The sequence below is a fragment of the Bos indicus x Bos taurus genome, chromosome 7, assembly GCF_003369695.1.
Source record: "Bos indicus x Bos taurus breed Angus x Brahman F1 hybrid chromosome 7, Bos_hybrid_MaternalHap_v2.0, whole genome shotgun sequence".
Taxonomy (NCBI): domain Eukaryota; kingdom Metazoa; phylum Chordata; class Mammalia; order Artiodactyla; family Bovidae; genus Bos; species Bos indicus x Bos taurus.
Genome location: NC_040082.1, coordinates 29,181,249 through 29,201,543, shown reverse-complemented (window position 1 = coordinate 29,201,543; position 20,295 = coordinate 29,181,249). Strand labels below are relative to the sequence as shown.

General features: G+C 34.3%; 1 protein-coding gene across 5 annotated transcripts in view; it reads right to left on the bottom strand.

Annotated features, from left to right (window-relative positions):
* SSBP2 (single stranded DNA binding protein 2) overlaps positions 1-20,295 on the bottom strand; it is a 314,481-nt gene that overhangs the window by 57,935 nt on the left and 236,251 nt on the right. For all 5 annotated transcript variants that reach the window (XM_027545691.1, XM_027545690.1, XM_027545693.1 and 2 more), the window contains 3 exons: positions 13,843-13,902; positions 1,528-1,594; positions 719-789 (listed from right to left, as the gene is read on the bottom strand). In XM_027545691.1, coding sequence (XP_027401492.1) covers positions 719-789; positions 1,528-1,594; positions 13,843-13,902 — 198 coding nt within the window. The remainder of the gene's footprint in view (positions 1-718; positions 790-1,527; positions 1,595-13,842; positions 13,903-20,295) is intronic.

Here is a 20,295-nt window from a genome sequence, read left to right as displayed (position 1 = left end):
AATGTACAACTCTGAATTCTGGATTCGCTTCTTTGAAATGTAACATTACAAAATTAAATTCTACCTCAGGCAGTTTTCCCAAGAGAGACAAAGAGAGGTTTTAGCTAAAATAAGTGACAGCCTGGAGCAGCATACTAAAAAAATGTCATCAACAGCTGAATAGGTTCAATCTTGGTGTATCCTCCCGGGAAACTGATAGAGAAGTAGGCTAATAACATCTAGTGTATACTGTTGTATTACACTTTTTCAGCGAGACCCATTTTAATGTTTGTTTCTAAATGGTTTTCTATTGTTTTCATACTCGAAATATGGTACTATATCATGGTCAGTGGCATTAAAGACTTAAAATATATTTTATGCCACTTATTCTGTTTAATTCAATTAGATTTTAAATTATCTTAGTTCTCCTTTATAATAATTACTATAATTATTCATATTTCCTCAATATAAAAACAGTTATCTTTTTTAGTAATAATTACTATAATGGATTTCTACCCAATGTATTTTCTAGAATGTACCAAGGGCAAATGTGGCTTGATGTTACATCTATTTGGACATGTCATAGACAACATATCCTCAAGAGCTTAAAAACTATGTCATATTAAGTCTTTTATATATATATATATATATATATATATAATAGAAACCAGCAGATAATACAGTTTATTTGTGTAAGATGAAGGCAGAAACTCAGCCTCTGGCTTCCTGCACTTTTTACCTGTGGTCCTAAGGGCACCATTCCTCTTGGAGGAGTCATTCTCTGCATTGGCCCACCCATATTTGGATGACCTAAAAAGAGAAAAAAGTGTGACAATATTAGCAATGTAATGAGCATGAGTGCTAAATCAGAAGCTACAGCCTCCTTTCTGCCTGGTGCTACACCTTATTTACTAAAGGACTAAATTATTGACATCACCTCTACTTGGCTTCCACAGCCATTCTTCTACCTCTTACCACAGGGCTGTCCCTGCCCCCACTCTCCATTAATGTCTTGAAAGTGAAATCTTCCTCTTCTGTGTTGAATTATAATACATCTGTCATAACATTTGCTCCCCTTCTTTTAGAACAGTGAACAGAGCCATCCATGTTTGTGGTACCTAAACAGGTCAGTGGACGGACCCAATTATTGGGTTTGTTAAACTATCAAGTAAGTCACTTGCTGCTTAGCATCATCTTTCCTCCTGCTTATCTTTTTGGTGGACAGACCCCTCTGTCTGAAAAAGGCAGAGAAAATTACAAGTGACATAGTCACTTTGATTCTCACTTGCTAGAAGTTATATAAAAAGTTTTAGAAGTTAAGCATTAAAACACAGATTTTGGATATTTAATTATTCTGTTCCTTGTGTTATCACTGCACTATCACAAATAATTAAGTTAGCAAAAAATATAATTACTTGGCCACGTTACCAAGTAAAATGCAACTGATATAATTATGAAAGATCTATACAAATAATACCTTCCCTAATAAATACAGGGTTTCCTTTGAGATTCTGCACATCAATTTAACTTTTACTTTAAAGCAGTCACCTTGTTGTCGAGTTGGGTCCATTCCACTGGGAAGTAATGGCTGACTTCCTGGGACACCTCCAAGTGCCTAGCATATTTAGTAAAAATAAAAAGCAGTAAGTATTGTAACTATTTATAAAATAAGAACTTTTACCAATTATAGAATGCATTTGAGTATTTCACAAGATTTTTTTCAAGCTGTATTTTTTTATATTGGATTATATTTTATTTACAATAATGTGTTAGTTTTGGGTGTACAGTATAGTGATTCAGTTATATTGAATATATGTATCTTCCTTTTCAAATTCTTTTCTATTATAGGTTATTACAGAGTATTGAGTACAGTTCCCTGTGCTAGACAGTAGGTCCTTGTTGATTATCTATCTTGTGTATACTGGTCTGTATATATTTATCTCAACCTCCTGATTTATCTCCCCCCAACACCTTTCCCTTTTGGTAACCATACATTTGAAGTCTGGGAATCTGTTTCTCTTTGTAAATAAGTTCATTTGTATCACTGTTTTTAGATTTCACATAAGTGATATAATATGATACTTGTCTTTCTCTTACTTCACTTAGTATGATAATCTCTAGGTCTATCCCTGTTGCTGCAAATGGCATTATTTTTATGGCTGAGTAATATTCCATTGTATATATGTACCACATCTTCTTTATCCATTCCTCTCTCAATGGACATTTAGGTTGCTTCCATGTCTTAGCTACTCTTAAGTAGTACTGCAGTGAACACAGGGGTGCATGATCTTTTCAAATTACAGTTTTCTCCAGTTACATGTCCTTGAGCGGGATTGCAATATTATATGGTAGCTCTATTTTAGACATTTAAGGAACCTGCATACTATTCTCCATAGTGACTGTATGAATTTATATTCCCATCAACAGTGTAGGCGGGTTCCCTTCTCTCCACACCCATTCCAGCATTTATTGTTTGTAGACTTTGATGATGGCCATTCTGACAGATGTGAGGTGATATCTATTTTTGATTTGCATTTCTCTAATAATTGGTAATGTGGAGCATATTTTCATGTGCTTTGTGGCCATCTGTATGTTTTCTTTGGAGAAACATCTATTTAGATCTAATTTTTATTGTTTCTTTATCTTAAGCTGCATGAGCTGTTTGTAGACATTTGGAGATTAATCCCCTATTGGCTGCATCATTTGCAAATATTTTTCCCCATTCTGTAAGTTGTCTTTTTGTTTTGTCTATGGTTTCCTTTGCTGTGCAAATACTTTTAGGTTTAACTAGATCCCATTTATTTTTGTTTTTATTTTCATTACTCTAGGGGGTGGAGCCAAAGAGATATTGTTGTGATTTATGTAAAAGAGTGTTCTGACTTTGTTTTCCTCTAAGAGTTTTATATAGTATCTGGTTTTACATTTAGGTCTTTAATCCTTTTTGAGTTTATTTTTGTGCATGGTGTTAGAGAATGCTCTAATTTCATTCTATGTAGCTGTTCAATTTTCCCAGACCCTCTTATTGAAGACGCTCTTCTCTATCCATTGATCTATTTGTTGTTGTTCAGTTGCTAAGTTGTGTCTGACTCTTTGTGATCCAAAGGACTGCAACACTCCAGGCTTCCCTGTCCTCCACTGGCTCCAGAGTTTGCTCAAATTCATGTCCATTGAGTTGATGATGCCATCTAACCATTTCATTCTCTGCTGCCCCCTTCTCCTTTTGTCTTCAATCCTTCTGAGCACCAGAGTCTTCTCCAATGAGTTGGCTCTTTGTATCAAATGGCCAAAATATTGGAGCTTCAGCTTTAGCATCAGTCCTTCCAGTGAATATTTAGGGTTGGTTTCCATTAATATTGACTGGTTTTACCTCCTTGCAGTCCAAGGGACTCTTAAGAGTCTTCTTCAGCACCACAATTTGAAAGCACCAATTCTTGATAGCTCAGCTAGTAAATAACCTGCCTGTAATGCAGGAGATTCCCAGTTTGAGTCCTGGGTCATGAAGATCTGTTGGAGAAAGGATAGGCTACCCCACTCCAGTATTCCTGGGCTTCCCTGGTGGCTCAGCTGGTAAAGAATCTGCCTGCAGTATGGGAGACCTGGGCTTGATCCATGGGTTGGGAAGATCCCCTGGAGAAGGGAATGGGTACCCACTCCAGTATTCTGGCCTGGAGAATTCCATGGACTGTATAGTCCCATGGGGTCACAAAGAGTCAGACACAATTCAGTGACTTTCACTTCACTTTCTTTACGGTCCAACTCTCACATCCATACATGACTACTGGAAAACCATAGCTTTGACTATTTGGACATTTGTTGGTGAAGTGTTGTGTCTGCTTTTTAATACGCTATCTAGGTTTGTCATAGCTTTCTTTCTAAGGAGCAAGCGTCTTTTAATTTCATGGTTGCAGTCACCATCACCAGTGATTTTGGAGCCCCAAAAAATACAATCTGTTACTGCTTCCATTTCCCCCCTCTTCTATTTGCCATGAAGTTGAGACCAGATGGTATGATCTTAGTTTTTTAACACTGAGTTTTAAGCCAGCTTTTTCACTATCCTCTTTCACCCTCATCAAGAGACTCTTTAGATCCTTGTCACTTTCTACCATTAGAGAGTTATTATCTGCATATCTGAGGTTGTTGATATTTCTCCTGGTAATCTTGATTCCAGCTTGTGAGTCATCCAGCCAACATTTCACGTGATGTACTCTGTATATAAGTAAAATAAGCAGGGTGACAATATACAGGTTGGTCGTACTCTTTTTCCCAATTTGGAACCAGTCAGTTCCATGTTTGGTCCTAACTGTTGTTTCTTGACCTGCACACAGGTTTCTCCGGAGACAGATGGTCTGGTATTTCCATCTTTAAGAATTTTCCATAGTTTGTTGTGACCCACACAGTCAATGGCTTTAGCATAGTCAATGGCTTTAGTATAGTCAATTGAGCAGAAGTAGATGTTTTTTTGGAACTCCTTTGCTTTCTCCATGATCCAAATATATTTCTTTATGTCACTCCTATACTGTTTTGAATACTGTACCTTTATAGTACAGTCTGAAGTCAAGGAGCTGATTCCTTCCTTCAGCTCCATTTTCTTTTTGAAAATTGCTTTGGCTATTTAGGGTCTTTCATTTTTCCATATTTCCAGTCAAAATTTAAGATTTTTTGTTCTAGATCTACAAAAACTGCCATTGATAATTTGATAGGGACTACATTGAATCTGAAGACTTCCTTGGGCAGTATAGTCATTTTGACAGTATTCTTTCAATCCAAAACCATGGTATATTTTTCCATCTGTTTGTGTCATCTTCCATTTGTTTCATTAGCGTCTTAAGTTTTCAGAATACAGTTTGCTTCCTTAGGTAGGCTTATTTCTAGGTGTTTTATTCTTTTTGATGTGATGTAAATGGCATTGCTTCCTAAACTTCTTTTTCTGATCTTTTGTTCTTAGTGTATAGAAATGCAACATTTCTGTGTATTAATTCTGTAGTCTGCACCTTTACCAAATTCGTTGAGCTCTAGTAGTTTTCTGGTAGTATGGCCAGGGTTTTCTATGTACAGTATCACGACCTCTACAGTGGCAGTTTTACTTCTTCTTTTCCAACTTGGATTCTTTTTATTTTCTTCTCTGACTGCAATGGCTAGGACTTCCAAACCTATGTTGAATAAAAGTAGTGACAGTGGACATCCTTGTATTGTTCCTGATCTTAAGACGAAATGCTTTCAGCTTTTCACTGTTGAGTATGATGCTCTGTGTGTGTCTTTCATATATGGCTTTACCCTGTTTAGGTATGTTCCCTCTATGCTGAATTTCAGAAGAGTTTTTTTTTTTTTTTTTAATTATAAACTGATAATAGATTTTTGTCAGATGCTTTTTCTGCATCTACTGAGATTATCATATGGCTTTAATTCAATTTGTTAATGTGGTTATCACACTGATTGATTTGCAGATATTGGAACAATCCTTGTATCCCCAGGATAAATCCCACTCGATTTTGGTGTATGATCCTTTAATGTATTGTTGGATTTGGTGTGCTAGCCTTTTGTTTAGGATTTTGTGTCTATCAGTGACATTGGCGTGTTACTTTGTTTGTAGTATCCTTGTATTGTTTTGGTACCATGTTTGAGGCTGGCTTCAAAGAATGAGTTTGGGAGTGTTCCGATCTCTGTAATTTTTTGAAACAGTTTCAAAAGGATAGGTGTTAACTCGTCTCTAAATGTTTGATAGGATTCACCTGTGAAGCCATCCAGTCTGGGGTTCTTTGTTGGCTTGGGGTTCTTAAACCAAAGTTTCGATATCAGTGCTCGTGATTGTTCTAGTCATATTTTCTATTTCTTCCTAATTTGGTTTTGCAAGATTGTACCTAAGAATTTGTCCGCTTCTTCTAGGTTGTCCAGTTTATTGGCATAATGTTGTTTGTCTCTTACGATCCTTCATATTTCTGTATTCACTGTAACTTTTTCATTTCTGCTTTTATTGATATGAGCCCTCTCCCTTTTTTTCTTGATGAGTTTGGCTAAAGCTTTACCAATTTTGTTTATCTTCTCACAGAAGCAGCTTTTAGTTTCATTGATATTTTGTACTGTTTCTTGGTCTCTATCTCATTCTTTTCTGCTCTGAGTTTATGATTTCTTTTCTCTGCTAACTTTGGGTTTTGTTTGTCCTTTTTCTAGTTGCTTTAGGTATACAGGTTAGGTCATTTATTTGAAATTTTTCTTGTTTCTTGTAGTAAGATTGTATTGCTATAATTTTCTCTTAGAGCTGCTTTTGCTATATCCCGTAGGTTTTGGACTGTTGTATTTTCATTTTCATTTGTCTCTAGGGAATTTTTTTATTTCCTCTTTGATTTCTTCAGTGATCTACTGATTGTTTAGTAGCACACTGTTCAGCTTCCACGTGTTTTTTTTTATTACAATTTTTGTTTGTAGATTTGTACTCTTATTGCATTGTGGTCAGGAAAGATGATTGATATAATTTTAGTTTTCTTAAACTTATCAAGGCTTGCTTTATGGTCCAGTATGTGATCTATCCTGGAGAATATTCTACACACATTTGAGAAGACTGTGTATTCTGCTGCCTTTGGATGGCATGCTCTATAAATATCAATTAAGTTCATCTGGTCTAATATGTTGTTTAAGACCTGTGCTTCCTTAATGATTTTCTGTTTGGATGATCTGTCTATTGATGTAAGTTGGAGGTTAAAGTCCCCCACTTTTACTGTGTTACTGTCGGTTTCTCTTTTTATGACTGTATTTGCCTTATATATATTGAAGTGCTCCTATGTTGGGTGCATATATGTTTACAATTGTTATTATCTTCTTGGATTGATCCCTTAATCATATGCAGTATCCTTCTTATAACATTTTTTATTTTAAAGTCTATTTTGTCTGATATGAGCATTACTATTCCAGCTTTTTAAAAAAAATTTCCATTTGCATGAGAAATCTTTTTCCACCTCCTCACTTTCAGTCTTTATGTGTCCCTAGACCTAAAGTGGGTCTCTTGTAGACAGCATATGCATGGGTCTTATTTTTGTAGCCATTTAGCCAGTCTGTGTCTTTTGGGTGGAGCATTTAATCCATTTACGGTTAAAGTAATACTGATATATAGGTTCTTATGGTCATTTTGCTAATTGTTTTGGGATTGTTTTTATAGGTCTTTTTTCCTTCTCTTTGTCTTTTGTTCTCTTCTCTGGTAGTTGCATGATTGTCTTTAGTGTTGTGTTTAGATTCCTTTTTCTTTTTTGTGTGTATATTGTAGATTTTTGATTTGTGGTTACCATGAGGATTTGATATAGCAGTTCATGTATACACAGACTGTTTTAAGTTGCTAGTCTCTTAATTTCAAATGCATTTCCAATATCCTGCACTATTACTTTCTTCTTATGATTGCTGGATTTGATATCTTATTTGTGTGGATGATTTCCCACCTTTACTGTATGTCTGCTTTTACCAGTGAACTTTCCCATTTGTAATTTTCTTGTATCTAGTTGTGGCCTTTTCTACCTAGAGAAGGTTCTTTTAGCATTTGTTATAAAGCTGGTTTGGTAGTGCTCTTAACTTTTGGTTGTCTGTAAAGGTTTTGCTTTTTCCATCTAATCTAAGTGAGAGTCTTGCTGGATAGAGTAGTCTTGGTTGATTTCTCCCTTTCATTACTCTAAATATATCATGCCATTCCCTTATGGCCTGCAGAGTTTCTACTGAAAAATCAGCAGATAACCTTAATGGGAGTTCCCCTGTATGTTATGGGTTGCTTTTCCCTTGTTACTTTTCATGTTTTTTCTTTAATTTTTCTCAATTTGTGTTTCAGTGTGTTTCTCCTTGGATTTACCCTGTATGGGATTCTCTACACATCCTGGACTTTGGTGACTGTTTCCCTTTTCATGTTAGGGAAGTTCTCAGCTACTATATCTTCAAATATTTTCTCAGACCCTTTCTCTCTCTATTCTCCTCTGAGACCCCTAAAATATGAATGTGTTGGTGTATTTTTCTGTTGTTGTCCCAGAGGTCTCTTAGACTGTCCTCATTTCCTTTCATTCTTTGTTCTGCAGCAGTTATTTCCAACCTTCTGTCTTCTAGCTCATGTGTATGTTCTTCAACCTCATTTATACTGTTACTGATTCCTTCTAGTGTATTTTTCATTTCACTTTTTCTACTGTTTATCTCTGTTCTTCAAATGTTCTTAGTTCTTTGCTAAAAATTTCTTATATCTTCTCGATTTGTGCCCCATTCTTTTTCTGAGATCCTGGATCGCCTTTCCCATCATTTCTCTGAATTCTCTTTTGGGTTGAGAGCCTATCTTCACTTCCCTTAGTTGTTCTTCTGGGGTTTTACCTTGTTCCTTTATCTGGAACATATCTCTTTGCCACCTCATTTGGTCTAACTTTCTGTGTTTGTGGTCCCACTGGCTGCAGGATTATAGTTCCTCTTGCTTTTGGTTGCCTGCCCTATAGGGCTGGTTTAAAAGGCTTATGCAGGCTTCCTGGAAGGAGGGACTATTGCCTGCCCAGTGGTGGGTGGAACTGGGTCCTATTCCACTGGCGGGCAGAGCTGTGTCAAGGGCTATGTGTAGAGGTCATTAGAGGTGGCTGTTGGCTCAGGATGACTTTAGGCAACCTGTCTGCTGATGGGTGGGACTGTGTTCCCATTCTGTTGGCTGTTTGGCTTGAGGCATTCCAGCTCTGGAGCCTTCTGGCTGTCAGTTGGGGCCAGGTCTTGGCATTAAAAATGGCAACCTTGAGCACAGTTCACACCAATGAGTACCTAGTACCTCCATCAGAGGTGTCCTCATAAGACTTCTATTTTACATTTTGTGAACTTTACAGGTCTGTACACTTGGTATAATTTCTTAGTTTTAAAATGATTCCACTTTGCCCAATTTTGTGGCAAACAAAAGAGCTACTGGAAACAAAATCTAGGCAAAAATTGTCCTATTTATCCCTGAGAAGTTTAATGCCCTTCCCCAAAATCAATTTATTAAGGATACAAAAATAACTAATTTTTCTTCTTAAATGTAAATTATTTCTACAGATTATTTTACTCACTGGGGATTATAATAGAAGCAGAACTAAAATGTCAAGGGGCCAATTGATATTATTTTGAATAATCGTATTTTCCCTAAGAAACTATTTAGAAAAATAACACTCCAATTAAGTTCAAACAATTTGCTGAGTGGAAAGAGAACTAGAACTGAAGAAAGGTGGAGATTAACAAATATGGTTTATTTTACTCAGAGGTGTAATACTGGTTACATGCCGAATTGTAAGTTTCAAATAGTCATCTGAGCAGCACTTAGACCTGGACCAAGCTATAAATGATTTAAATATACTGACCCTATGAAAAATGTATATATACATATATACACATAATCCTGACAAGGATTAAACCTGACATAATCCTGGCAAGAATTTCTATGAATGTTCACTAATTTAACTTAAAAACAAAAATATTTTAATTTGTTTAAAATTTTTAATATTTCAAAGAAAATGTGCTATTAAAGAATTTCTATATCCAGATCAGAACTATTTCCTTAACTGTTATATTGGGATGCAGTAATTTTATAATCCTTTGATTTTGGTTTGTTTACAAGCACACTCAATGTCTACTTATTGATTTCTGATTAAATGATCTATTTCCTGCTTACCTTTCCAGGCTAATTTCTTGCCACTGACACACTGACATTCTAACTTCGTTATTCCAAACCTCTTTCAGTTTTCTTTTTTTTTTTTCAATTCATATACTCAGTACTGAGGATTATATTTAGCCTTCTTCCTCCTTTTATTTGTACCAGTCAACAGTTTCTCCAACACTGAGATGCCTGGCTTTCATTATCTTAATTATCTTTAATATCATTATCTGCCACTTCCATACGACTCCTCCCTGCCTCCCTGAATATCTTAGCGTGCAGGGAAGTGAGGGCTTCTTATGTACTTTTATAGGTCCTTATACCTCACTCTTATATGCTCATGGTTTGTCATCCATCTGCTCTGTATCCCCAATAAATGGTAAGTTCAGAGACTGGAAGCTATCTGTGCCTGTTCAGAGTAATAAATACTTATCAAAGGAAGAAAAGAAATTTTTCACTGGACAATTTTAGGAATCATCAGTGCCAAAGTCATAAGAATGGACTAGATTTCAAGAATTGAGAAGAAAAAAGGTCAAAAACAAAGATAATTTTCTTAAAATATCAATGAGATAAGAAAGGAAAAAACTGAATAGCTAAAAAATTAGCAAGCGGACTGGGACCATTTATTTCAGAGTGCATGAGGGGAGTTTCAAGAAGTGGTCAATACTATCAAAAGTTATAAAGAAGTAAATTAGGAGGGGTGAAAATGTATGATTAAACAACATTATTTTCAATTGTGAGCTTGAAGTTCTTCCTTTTTTAAGTCTTGAAGTGATTCTAGTTTAATACTCTGATTCTAAATTTCTTTCATGTTTATACAATTATTTATTTTGCGTATTATTATACTTGTTAAGAGATTTATTTCTGTTTTGCTAAATTTCTAAATTTCATTGGTAATACCATGTTTTATCACTGGAAATAATTTTCTTCAAAAGTTTATTTTTTTCTTGTTTGTTTTGAAGTATTAGAACAATTGACAAGTCTATCTGCTATTATCACTAATCCTATAGAAATCTTGATCAAGGTCAAGTTGTCTTTCAAAATGACTCTTAACCCACATTTAACTCTTTAGTCACCAGTGTTTGTCTTTTGGTAAGTCAAATCTTTACTTTTTAAAAACATTTTGATCAGTCCCAGGATGACCAGATGATGGTTTTATTCATCAAAAGGGTATGATCACTGGATTCTTTAAACCCATAATATCAGGAAAAATAAATTTATACATTTTGTGGGTTAATATTATATTCTCATATTTGTCAACATGTCAAATGTATTCCATTGAGACTTAACTAGTCACAAATTTTGGGACACATTCTTTGCTTTATAAAAGATCTTCACTTTGACAGAAAATAACACTAATGATGAGGATGCTTAATAACAACAAATAGAAAGTCAACAATAATATACACTTGTGAGCCAATATACCTGTTAACAGAGTTTCAGGAATGGTGAGAAATTCTAATTCTATAGTGTCAATAAATCAGTAACTTATTCTTGGTGCCACTCACTAACAGTCTCTGTACTTCTGGCTGTCTTGGTTTCCTTAGCAGTGTTGAATGAACACTGAATTTTTCAGATTAAACATTTTATCTATGAGAAGGATAAAGACCTCCAGGTTATGGATGCTTAAACACCACCAACCTATTCTGACAGCTGAAACAATTCCAGTGTAATTTCTGTTTTCCCATAGGTATTTATTCTTTGCAACCTTGCAGATTTTTGTAATTTTACTTTTCCTTTCATCATTTTAGACACTATTACCCCTTCCTGCATTTTTGGACATAGTGATATTATACCATGTTCCAAATACTCAGTCCTGTAAATATACAAACAGGATAAGCCATTGTGTATTTAGTCCAGAATCATGAAAACTGCCTCGGAAATAATTAATTGTAACTTCTGGAGAAGCTCTTTATTAAAGGCAAGTCTTCTGCATATTCAAGTGACTAGTCAACACCACTGAAGAAGTTAAGTTTACTTTTTATTTTCTTAGATACAATCTACCAATAAAATAAAGTTTTGATCATTTCAAATAGACTAAATTTAAAAGTTTAACATGTTTTATAGACATCATCCCAATTAATCACCAAAAATAGCATTGCCAATTCTACTGTAATGACTACATAATGAAATTGAAGAACTGTTTTTTGTTGTTTGAAAATGTTGTGCTATTAGTTAACAGCGTAAATGTTGTTTTAGGAAAAGTTTAACAGTTTGCTCAAAGTTCTTTAAAAACAATAGTATAAATGTAAATTATTATAAATTTGAAAGATGTTTGGATTAATAAAGCTTAACTATACATGGGGAGGAGGACAAAAAAGGGCCACTCAAAAGAATACAATTGTTTTAAAATATACTTAGGTAAAGACTGTTCAAAATTATTGACAAAAAAGAACCCATATTGTAACTCTTTATTACCTTTTTTAATTGCCTCTTTTAAAAATCCAAAAGCATTATATATTAGATCTTCAAAAATATTTCAAACAAACAGCCTAGATTTAGAATTCCACATTTCTACCGCCAAAACACTCCTCCTTCCAAAAGTCTTTCATTTTGTCAGTTTCTTTGGATGTGGAACTTAGCCTAGTATCTCCTATGTAGCAGGCATTTCAACAGTGTCAAATGGATGCAATTACAGTAATTCCAAGGTATTTTCATAATTCATATGGAATAATGGAGTCAGAAAATTCTCACATACATAGGGAAATTCACATTTCCCTAATGTAGATTCTTGCTATTTAGTGGCTAAGCCATGTCTGACTTTGCGACCCCATGAACTACACAGCACGCCAGGCTTACACACCTCATAGATCTATGGATATATCTATGGGTGGTATGTCTGAAACATCATGAAAACTGCAGTGAAAGATACATACTTTTTGTCCTTAAAAAGGAAATTTAAAAGGCTCAGGCACCTATAAGCAGATCTGACTGTCAATATACACAGGTTCACCCACAGAGAAAATAAAACTCCCCATATGTTGAAACGCTTGGCATCTGTGTACTTCTTTTTCCTATTTCCTGCCATATTCCCCTGGTCCTATGTACTGACTGCAGATTCGGCCTGAAGGAGAAAACTCCTCCAGCTGCTAACGTGAGGACTTCAGCTCTGTAGCAGTGGGATGATGCAGCATTGCTGCCTGCTTAAAGGCCTCCCCTGGGGATGACTGTGGGTGCTGGCACGCCCTGTTGTATGTTAGGACACTTCAAGGACACTAATTTCAGTAAGAGGAGAGGGAAAGCAGAGCTCCGTTTTATCAAATGTGCTATCAAAGAAAACACAATTTTCTTGTTTCATTTTTTGGTCAGGAAGCAAGCAGAAATTTTTTAAAAAAGAAAAAATTTATTGTGATAACAGGCTTTACTTCAGATCTGGGTAAATGATAAAAACAATTGAAAGTGACAAAACAATTATCTTAACATAAATATTCCAAACAGTTAAGCATTTAATTTACTCTTGTTTTACACACACACACACACACACACACACACTGTCTCTAGTCTAAACTTAAAACTATAACATACCTGCAAGTAAAAACTGTGCTTTATTCTCTTTAGCAAATAAATATTTATGCTATTGATAAACTATTTGAGGACAAAAATTTATGAAATCTCAGAACTCTTATAGGTAAAAATAGTTGGATAATCTACTGTTAACTACTGACCTAACCCTCCTAGAAGAAGCTAGTTATATGCCAGATACGTGACTATAATTGGGCTAAATTGATATGTTACAGCCATATTATTGTAACTGTATAATATAAAAATAAACTTAAGTATGTTCATAGAAAATTTCACTGCCATCCTTTACAGTGTAATCTGCATTTACCAAAATCATACATATTTTGAAGGTTTGGATCAAAGTATATGGTAGACTCCAAGGGTCAGCAAACTTTTTCCTGTAAATATCTAGATAATAAATATTTTAGGGTTGCAGGCCACCTACCATCTCCATGGTGACTCAAATCTCCTATTGCAGTGTCAAAGAAGCCACAGACAATGCATGAATGAATGAATGTGGCAGCATTCCAGTACAATTTTATTCACAAAAAGTCAACCAAACTATGGGCCAACCGCTGATGTAGATTATACATTATTTTGAAGTACCATAAAATGAAATGAAGGATAATTTAGCATTTTTATAAGAAAGAAATATATGTGACATTGTCAAGATCTTTATTGACTCTTTAGAAAAAACAAAAATACCAAAACATCAAACTTCAGTAGCACACATAAAATCTTACCTGGTTAGGTATCCTCAACGGGGGCCTTGGACCTCCAGGGTATCGAGGTGACATAAAAGGCTATTGAAGTAAAACAAATAAATAAACAAAACAAAAAAATGTAAAATACAGATCTGAAAATAAACTGCTTTGAAGAATTTTAGAATTATACAAAACATAAATTTACTTCTGTGGCTAATTTCAGTAGAATAAATGCTTTGGAGAAAAATTACTGTCCTATTTTTTTTAGTTTGTAAAATATCTGGAAAAAACTGCCAAATTTTTTTAAAATGTGAATTATTATTAAGATAATGCTATATAATTGGCAAAAGGTAAGATTAAGAAATTTAGGCAACTGAATTTTAGTAACGACTTCAGGAAGAGGATTACTGGCTACATCATTATACAAGTTGGATTCTGAGTATATTCTTTGGACCAAATTACCCAATTTGGTTTTTGTTTTCCTCTAATAATTTTAAAGTTGCCAAATTTCTTCATCTTTTCTTTTGTTGTTCTGTTTAAAATGGTAAAGGCATTTCTTTCCCAAGGGACATTTGTAGTTAGAAAACCTCCAGCTTTCTTTCATTAAGAGTTTGTTGTAATTCTAAATTGATTATAAATTTTAAAGTTGAAATTTCTTTGCATAAATTTTGAGCCTAGCAGACTATGAGGTGTGTACATTTTTAATAGACAGTTTTTATCAAAGTATAGTTAATTTATAATGTGTTAGTTTCAGATGTAAAGTGATTCAATGATACACATACACATATATGCAAACATATATATATACTTATTTAGATTATTTCTCATTATAGGCTATTATAAGATATTGAATATAGTCCCTGTGCTATACAGCAAGTCCTTGTTGTTTATTTTATGAATAGTAGTGTGTATATGTTATGAGGTGTGTACTTTTATTAACAGAAAAATGTTAAAATACAAGTTGATTAGTTAGATGACTCAGAGGCTGCTAGGATGTGCTGACTCTGACAGTCTCAAAACTATCTGAAAAATATGCTAAAAGTATCATTTTGATGATTGTTCAATGTTGAGTGGAAGAATATTTTTGACAGATTTGAGCACAAATTTTAAAAATTATTCAAAATTCCATTTTTATAAATATTGTTTGATTATATATATTTATATATATATAATTGATTACATGTAATGTAAGCAAATTATCAACTCTGAGGGGCTGAATATTAATTAAAATATTAAGAATGAATTCACTGAAGACTTGTACAACCCAATTCTATAGTAATTCACATAATTCTAAATTCCATTTTAATAATACTTTCTACAAATATTTTTAGAAATTAGACCTGCAGTTCATGGCTACACATATTTTCTAGGGTTATTTTACAAGCAGCATCTGAAAAATAAAATTATAACAAATTTATGTGGTATAGACTTTCTCTTTTGGAGACTCGGACACATCAATGAGAACTTCAGAATTCAGGAATTTGGCTTTTTGCTCACTGTGTTCTCATGTTAACGTAGTCTTAGGAGATCATTTTAAATAGACAGAAACAGTGGGTTATTCAGGTAATAGTGTCAACTTCAGCTGGCAAAACTTAAATGGATTTTCCAGTTTAAACATTTAAAAAACGTTTAGTTTTTACACATTTGATCAAAGTTGACTACCAATTCTGAAGTGCTGCTCTAAGTTGGATTAATTAGTTAACTATACTGTCAACTAGAAGCTCATCTCAATAGTCACACTTCCTCTGCTACTTTCCTGATCACCTAATTTCATTTATGAAACTGTCCTGGATTCATTTAAACAATTTAATAAGTGTGGTGTCACTGATTTTGGAATGGTTGGCTTTCTTTTACAAATGTTTTATGACATAGTCACTAAGCCAAAATACAATATCAATTTAGTGTTTGAGACATGAAGAAATAAAAATAGGTTACTAATAATTCCTGTCTATAATAAAATCACTTCCAAGTGGAATACAAGGTAGAAATTGTTAATGCTGCTAAATCCTGGTAGACATCGAAATGCACCTTGTTTGGGGCAGAGAATTTGAGATTGTATGTTCCTCTGAATGTAAAATAATGTTACAGTATTAATATAAATGGACTATTTAAAAAGAGAAATTTTTCTCTAATCAGTGGCATTGTGAATAAGTGTGTTTTAACAGGACCGTTGTACTCTTCTGTCTGAACATGAGGCCCCATCGAGACACTACTGAGACAGAGGGGCCGTGCATGCGGTTGTGGACCTGAAGGCCCCTCTGGAATAAGATTGGGAGAGAGAGTCTCTTTTAAATTTACTTCCCCTTGAATGCCCTCCTCCAAGAAGTTCACTTTTTTCTTTGGCGGGGGGCGGGGGAGGGGGTAAAAAACAAAATTGAAACCCACTTATAATTTTCAATCTATTGCTATACAGTTAAAGCAGAAAATAACAAAAAGCTAGTTAATTTAGATAACAATCTACTACTTTTCCTTCAAATATAAATGTAAAAAATGGGTAAAGGATTTTTCTTTGGGTAAAGCATTTTAATACTAAATTAGCACTGTAGTCCTTAATATTCAGATTGAGTCTTAAGTTATTCAGTTAAGCACTGAGAACCAATAGTTTAGTATTAGAAACAGAACATTCTACTACATTTGTATTTCACTATTCAGAAGTCAATTTGTTTTCAAATATAATTGAAGGTATTAAAACAAGTTTAAATTAATTTATGGTAAAATGCTAATATAAGAGATTACCTACCGATAGTATGTGCGTATGTGCTAAGTTGCTTCAGTCATGTCTGACTCTTTGCAACCCTATGGACTATAGCCCGCCAGGCTCCATGGGATTCTCCAGGCAAGAATACTGGAGCAGGTAGCCATGCCCTCTACCAAGGGATCTTCCTGACCCAGGGACTGAACTCGCATCTCTTACATCTCCTGCGTTGGCAGGCAGGTTCTTTAACACTAGCACCACCTGGGAAGCTCTACATCTGTTGACAGACCTGTCAGTACTCTCTCTGTTGATAACCTGGAAAGAACAGACTCCTCAAAGGAGCCCTTAGCTATGAGAGTGTGCTTACTTTTTATATTTGGGGAATTCTTTTTCATAGTTGGGACATCAAAACATTTGCCTGAAGATGTCAGGAGGGTGAATCAATATTTTAAATGGAAAAAGCCTTCCCCTGAAAAAACGGGCTAAACAGTTATAATGTGTGCAGAAAAAACATCTGACTGGGAGTCCAACGGGGCCTGGATTCTAGTTTTTGTATGTCCACTAATTAGCAGAGGGACCCTAAATTAAAAACCTTTCAGGGCTTCAGCTTTCTCAATCTAAAATGAGAGTTAGACTAGATGATCTCAAAAGTCTCTTGGGAAATAATAATTTAAAAAGTCCCATGATTCTGTGTTAATTATTTCCAACATTACCCCTAAGTGTAAAGATTAGTGTACTACAGCTATAAATATTTGAAGCGTGTGGATGGGACTGGGGTGGGATATCAGTGTATGTGCCTAAGGCACAAACTATCTTTCTCAAGGAGCTAGAGAAGTTTATTCCCATGCTTTCCAGAGGAAAAGAAAAACCTAGTTGAAGAAAAAGATATACTTCAACAATGATGCTCTTTGTTCAGATCAAAGGTCAATAGAGAGAATAAAAAAGCTATGCTTATTAATTAAAAGGTATGCTAGAGATTTGTTCATTCACCAAATGTTTACTTAACACCCACAAAGCCACTGTTGTCAGTGGCTGGACATATCAGTGAACAAACCAGATAAAGATCATTGCCTTTTGCTTAGGATTTTTCAAAGTTCACAGTCCTAAAATTAACAGGAGAAACAATTTTCTGGAAAAATTATTTTCTACAGTCCAGTAATCTGGAAGAAATAGAAGGTTCTCTTCACCAAATGGCAAATATCAATGAAAACCAAAAAAAAAAACATTATTTCAATCTGGTGCCTTCCCTCAGAAGTCATATTACATCATCCCTACTTGATAGAACATGTAGTGCTATGAATGACTGAAACTCAAGGCTATGCTTTTAAAAAAGCTTTCCAAATTAGGGTTTCCTAAGGTTCTTTATAAGATAAACTGAGTAGCACAGTTAGTACCCTGACATATAGAAAACATTTACAGGCATAAATTCTCATTTCTACATGTTTCAGCGATTTACTTAGAATGAATGGGATAAGCCAAAGTGGAAGCAATAAAAATATATACAAAGCCAGAAAAATCAATAAATCATTTGATGACTAAATGAAAGGAGAAAAAAACTAATAGAAATATAAACCAAGTGTCCAGCTCATTTCCTCCAAGTAGTCTTTTAGAGAAAAGATCACACCATTAGAATCATAGTTTATTTCAGAATGAATGTCATCCCATCTTAAAGAATTATTATTTTCCATTATATCAAGAATTATTCATGAAATATTAAACTTCTGCTTTCCTAAAAGAGATTTTCCTTTATGCTTTTCCATTTCTGCTAGTAGAAAGTCGTAGTCTCCCTCTTATTTGATCTTCATAAGCCATTAGTGCTTTATCTCAATTCTCTAAGATTTAGAAGGAACTGGCTCTTTCTCATCTTTCCTTCTCTGAAAATCCTGGAACCCACTCCACCCTTATGGAATTATTTTACAAATAATTTACCCACCTGAAATTATAGGTGGTGAGAACCATTTTCAGCCCTAACTTCTTTCCATATATATATATATATATATATATATATATATATGATCAAACTGTACCTCTTAAATGACACACTGCTCAAATGTTAACCTTACTAATATCTTCTAACATTTTAATAGTTTCTAGAAAGCATAAATATGGTTAATAATCAACAGCAGAATATTTCTTGAGATAACTCTGTTCTCTCCTTTCTCTGCCAAGTAAATTTCTACTAACCCTCCAGAGGCTGGTTTAAGTTTCACCCGCTCATTAAGGAGGGTCCATAGGCTCCTTTCCCTCCGTTTTCTGAGCACGCTGTTCACACTGTTCTCATAGAGGACTGAGCACACTGCAGGGGAATATGTGCCTTGATATGACGGGAACCCACTTCAGAAAAAGAGCACAAAACCACATCAGAGCAAGTACCTTAATGTCAAGGTAATCAATCCATGAAATAAAACCAGTATTTCTAAGAATCCTTAAAATTGATGTAGCAGTGTACAAATCACCTAATTTTAAATATTTCAACATGGCTTTTGAAACTCTTGATCTTTAACAAATTGATAATAAAGAAATTTTAAAAATCACTGAAAAAACCAAAAGCTTCTTTAAAATACCATCTTAAGCATTTTCTACATACTACATTTTATTTTAGGACAATTTAGAACAAATCAATGATGAAGAGAATACTACCAAGTTCTTTAGTAAAAACAAATCTAACATTTAGGACACTTCACAACTCTGAAAATTTGTAAGTGAGAGATATGTTATACAATTTAAAATACTGAACTTTTTTGAGGATAAAACTGCGAAATTTGCTTCTATTTTTGAAAATATAGTATTTTTAAATGACAAAGAAATACACAACTACAAAGTTTAAGAAAATATGAACTTAGGAAATCTAAAAAATACATACTTAAAAAATGACTTCACAAAACTAAAGTGAAGTTTTATAAGTTCTGTAATTGTATGATTATAATAACATTTGATTTAAAGAATTTTATTTCAATACACCTTTTTGACACATTTTATAGCAAAAAGTTTTTAGACTTAACTAGGTCAACCTCCTCATTTTATGTAAAAGCAAACCAAAGGTCAAATTTCTTAACTGCCACTTTAGCTTTCTTAGAGCTATATAACATCCCACTACAGTAATACCTTTGTATTGCAGAATAAAGGCAGGTATACATACTGCATTCTCATGACCAACTGACCATAAACAAACTGCCTGACAAGGCACTTCCTCCTAGGCCCTCAGCAACCTTGCAACCATTCATTTAATGTGGAATTCTTTATCTTTGCTCCCATTCAACTTTGAAAAGCTGAAAGGACAATGGCATTTCAAGTAATCAAGTTAATTTGCACATAAAGTAGTAATTAGCATGTGTTCTTGATTCACAGATGAAATTCAACAACAGAAATATAAAATAAATCTGGTAAGCTCTATCTCTCCTTGAACATTTTTGGTAGAGTTTTGATAATATAGGGCTTCCCTGAAAGCTCAGTTGGTAAAGAATCTGCCTGCAATTCAGGAGACCTCGGTTCGATTCCTGGGTCAGGAAGATCCCCTGGAGAAGGGATAGGTTACCCACTCCAGTGTTCTGCCCTGGAGAATTCCACTGGTCACAAAGAGTTCGACAGGACTGAGTGACTTTCACTTTCTTTGATAATATATGTTGTCTTCAGTTCATTTATTTATTTTTAAGTCAAACACAGGAAAAGAAGAGAAGACGGGTTAGGAATGGTGGTACATGGAGATGGTATTAGTAGAAGAGTACTATCATTATAATGAAACTGTTCATTATAATGTGATAACTCATAATGAAGTTTAGGAAGAAGGGAAGGAAGCA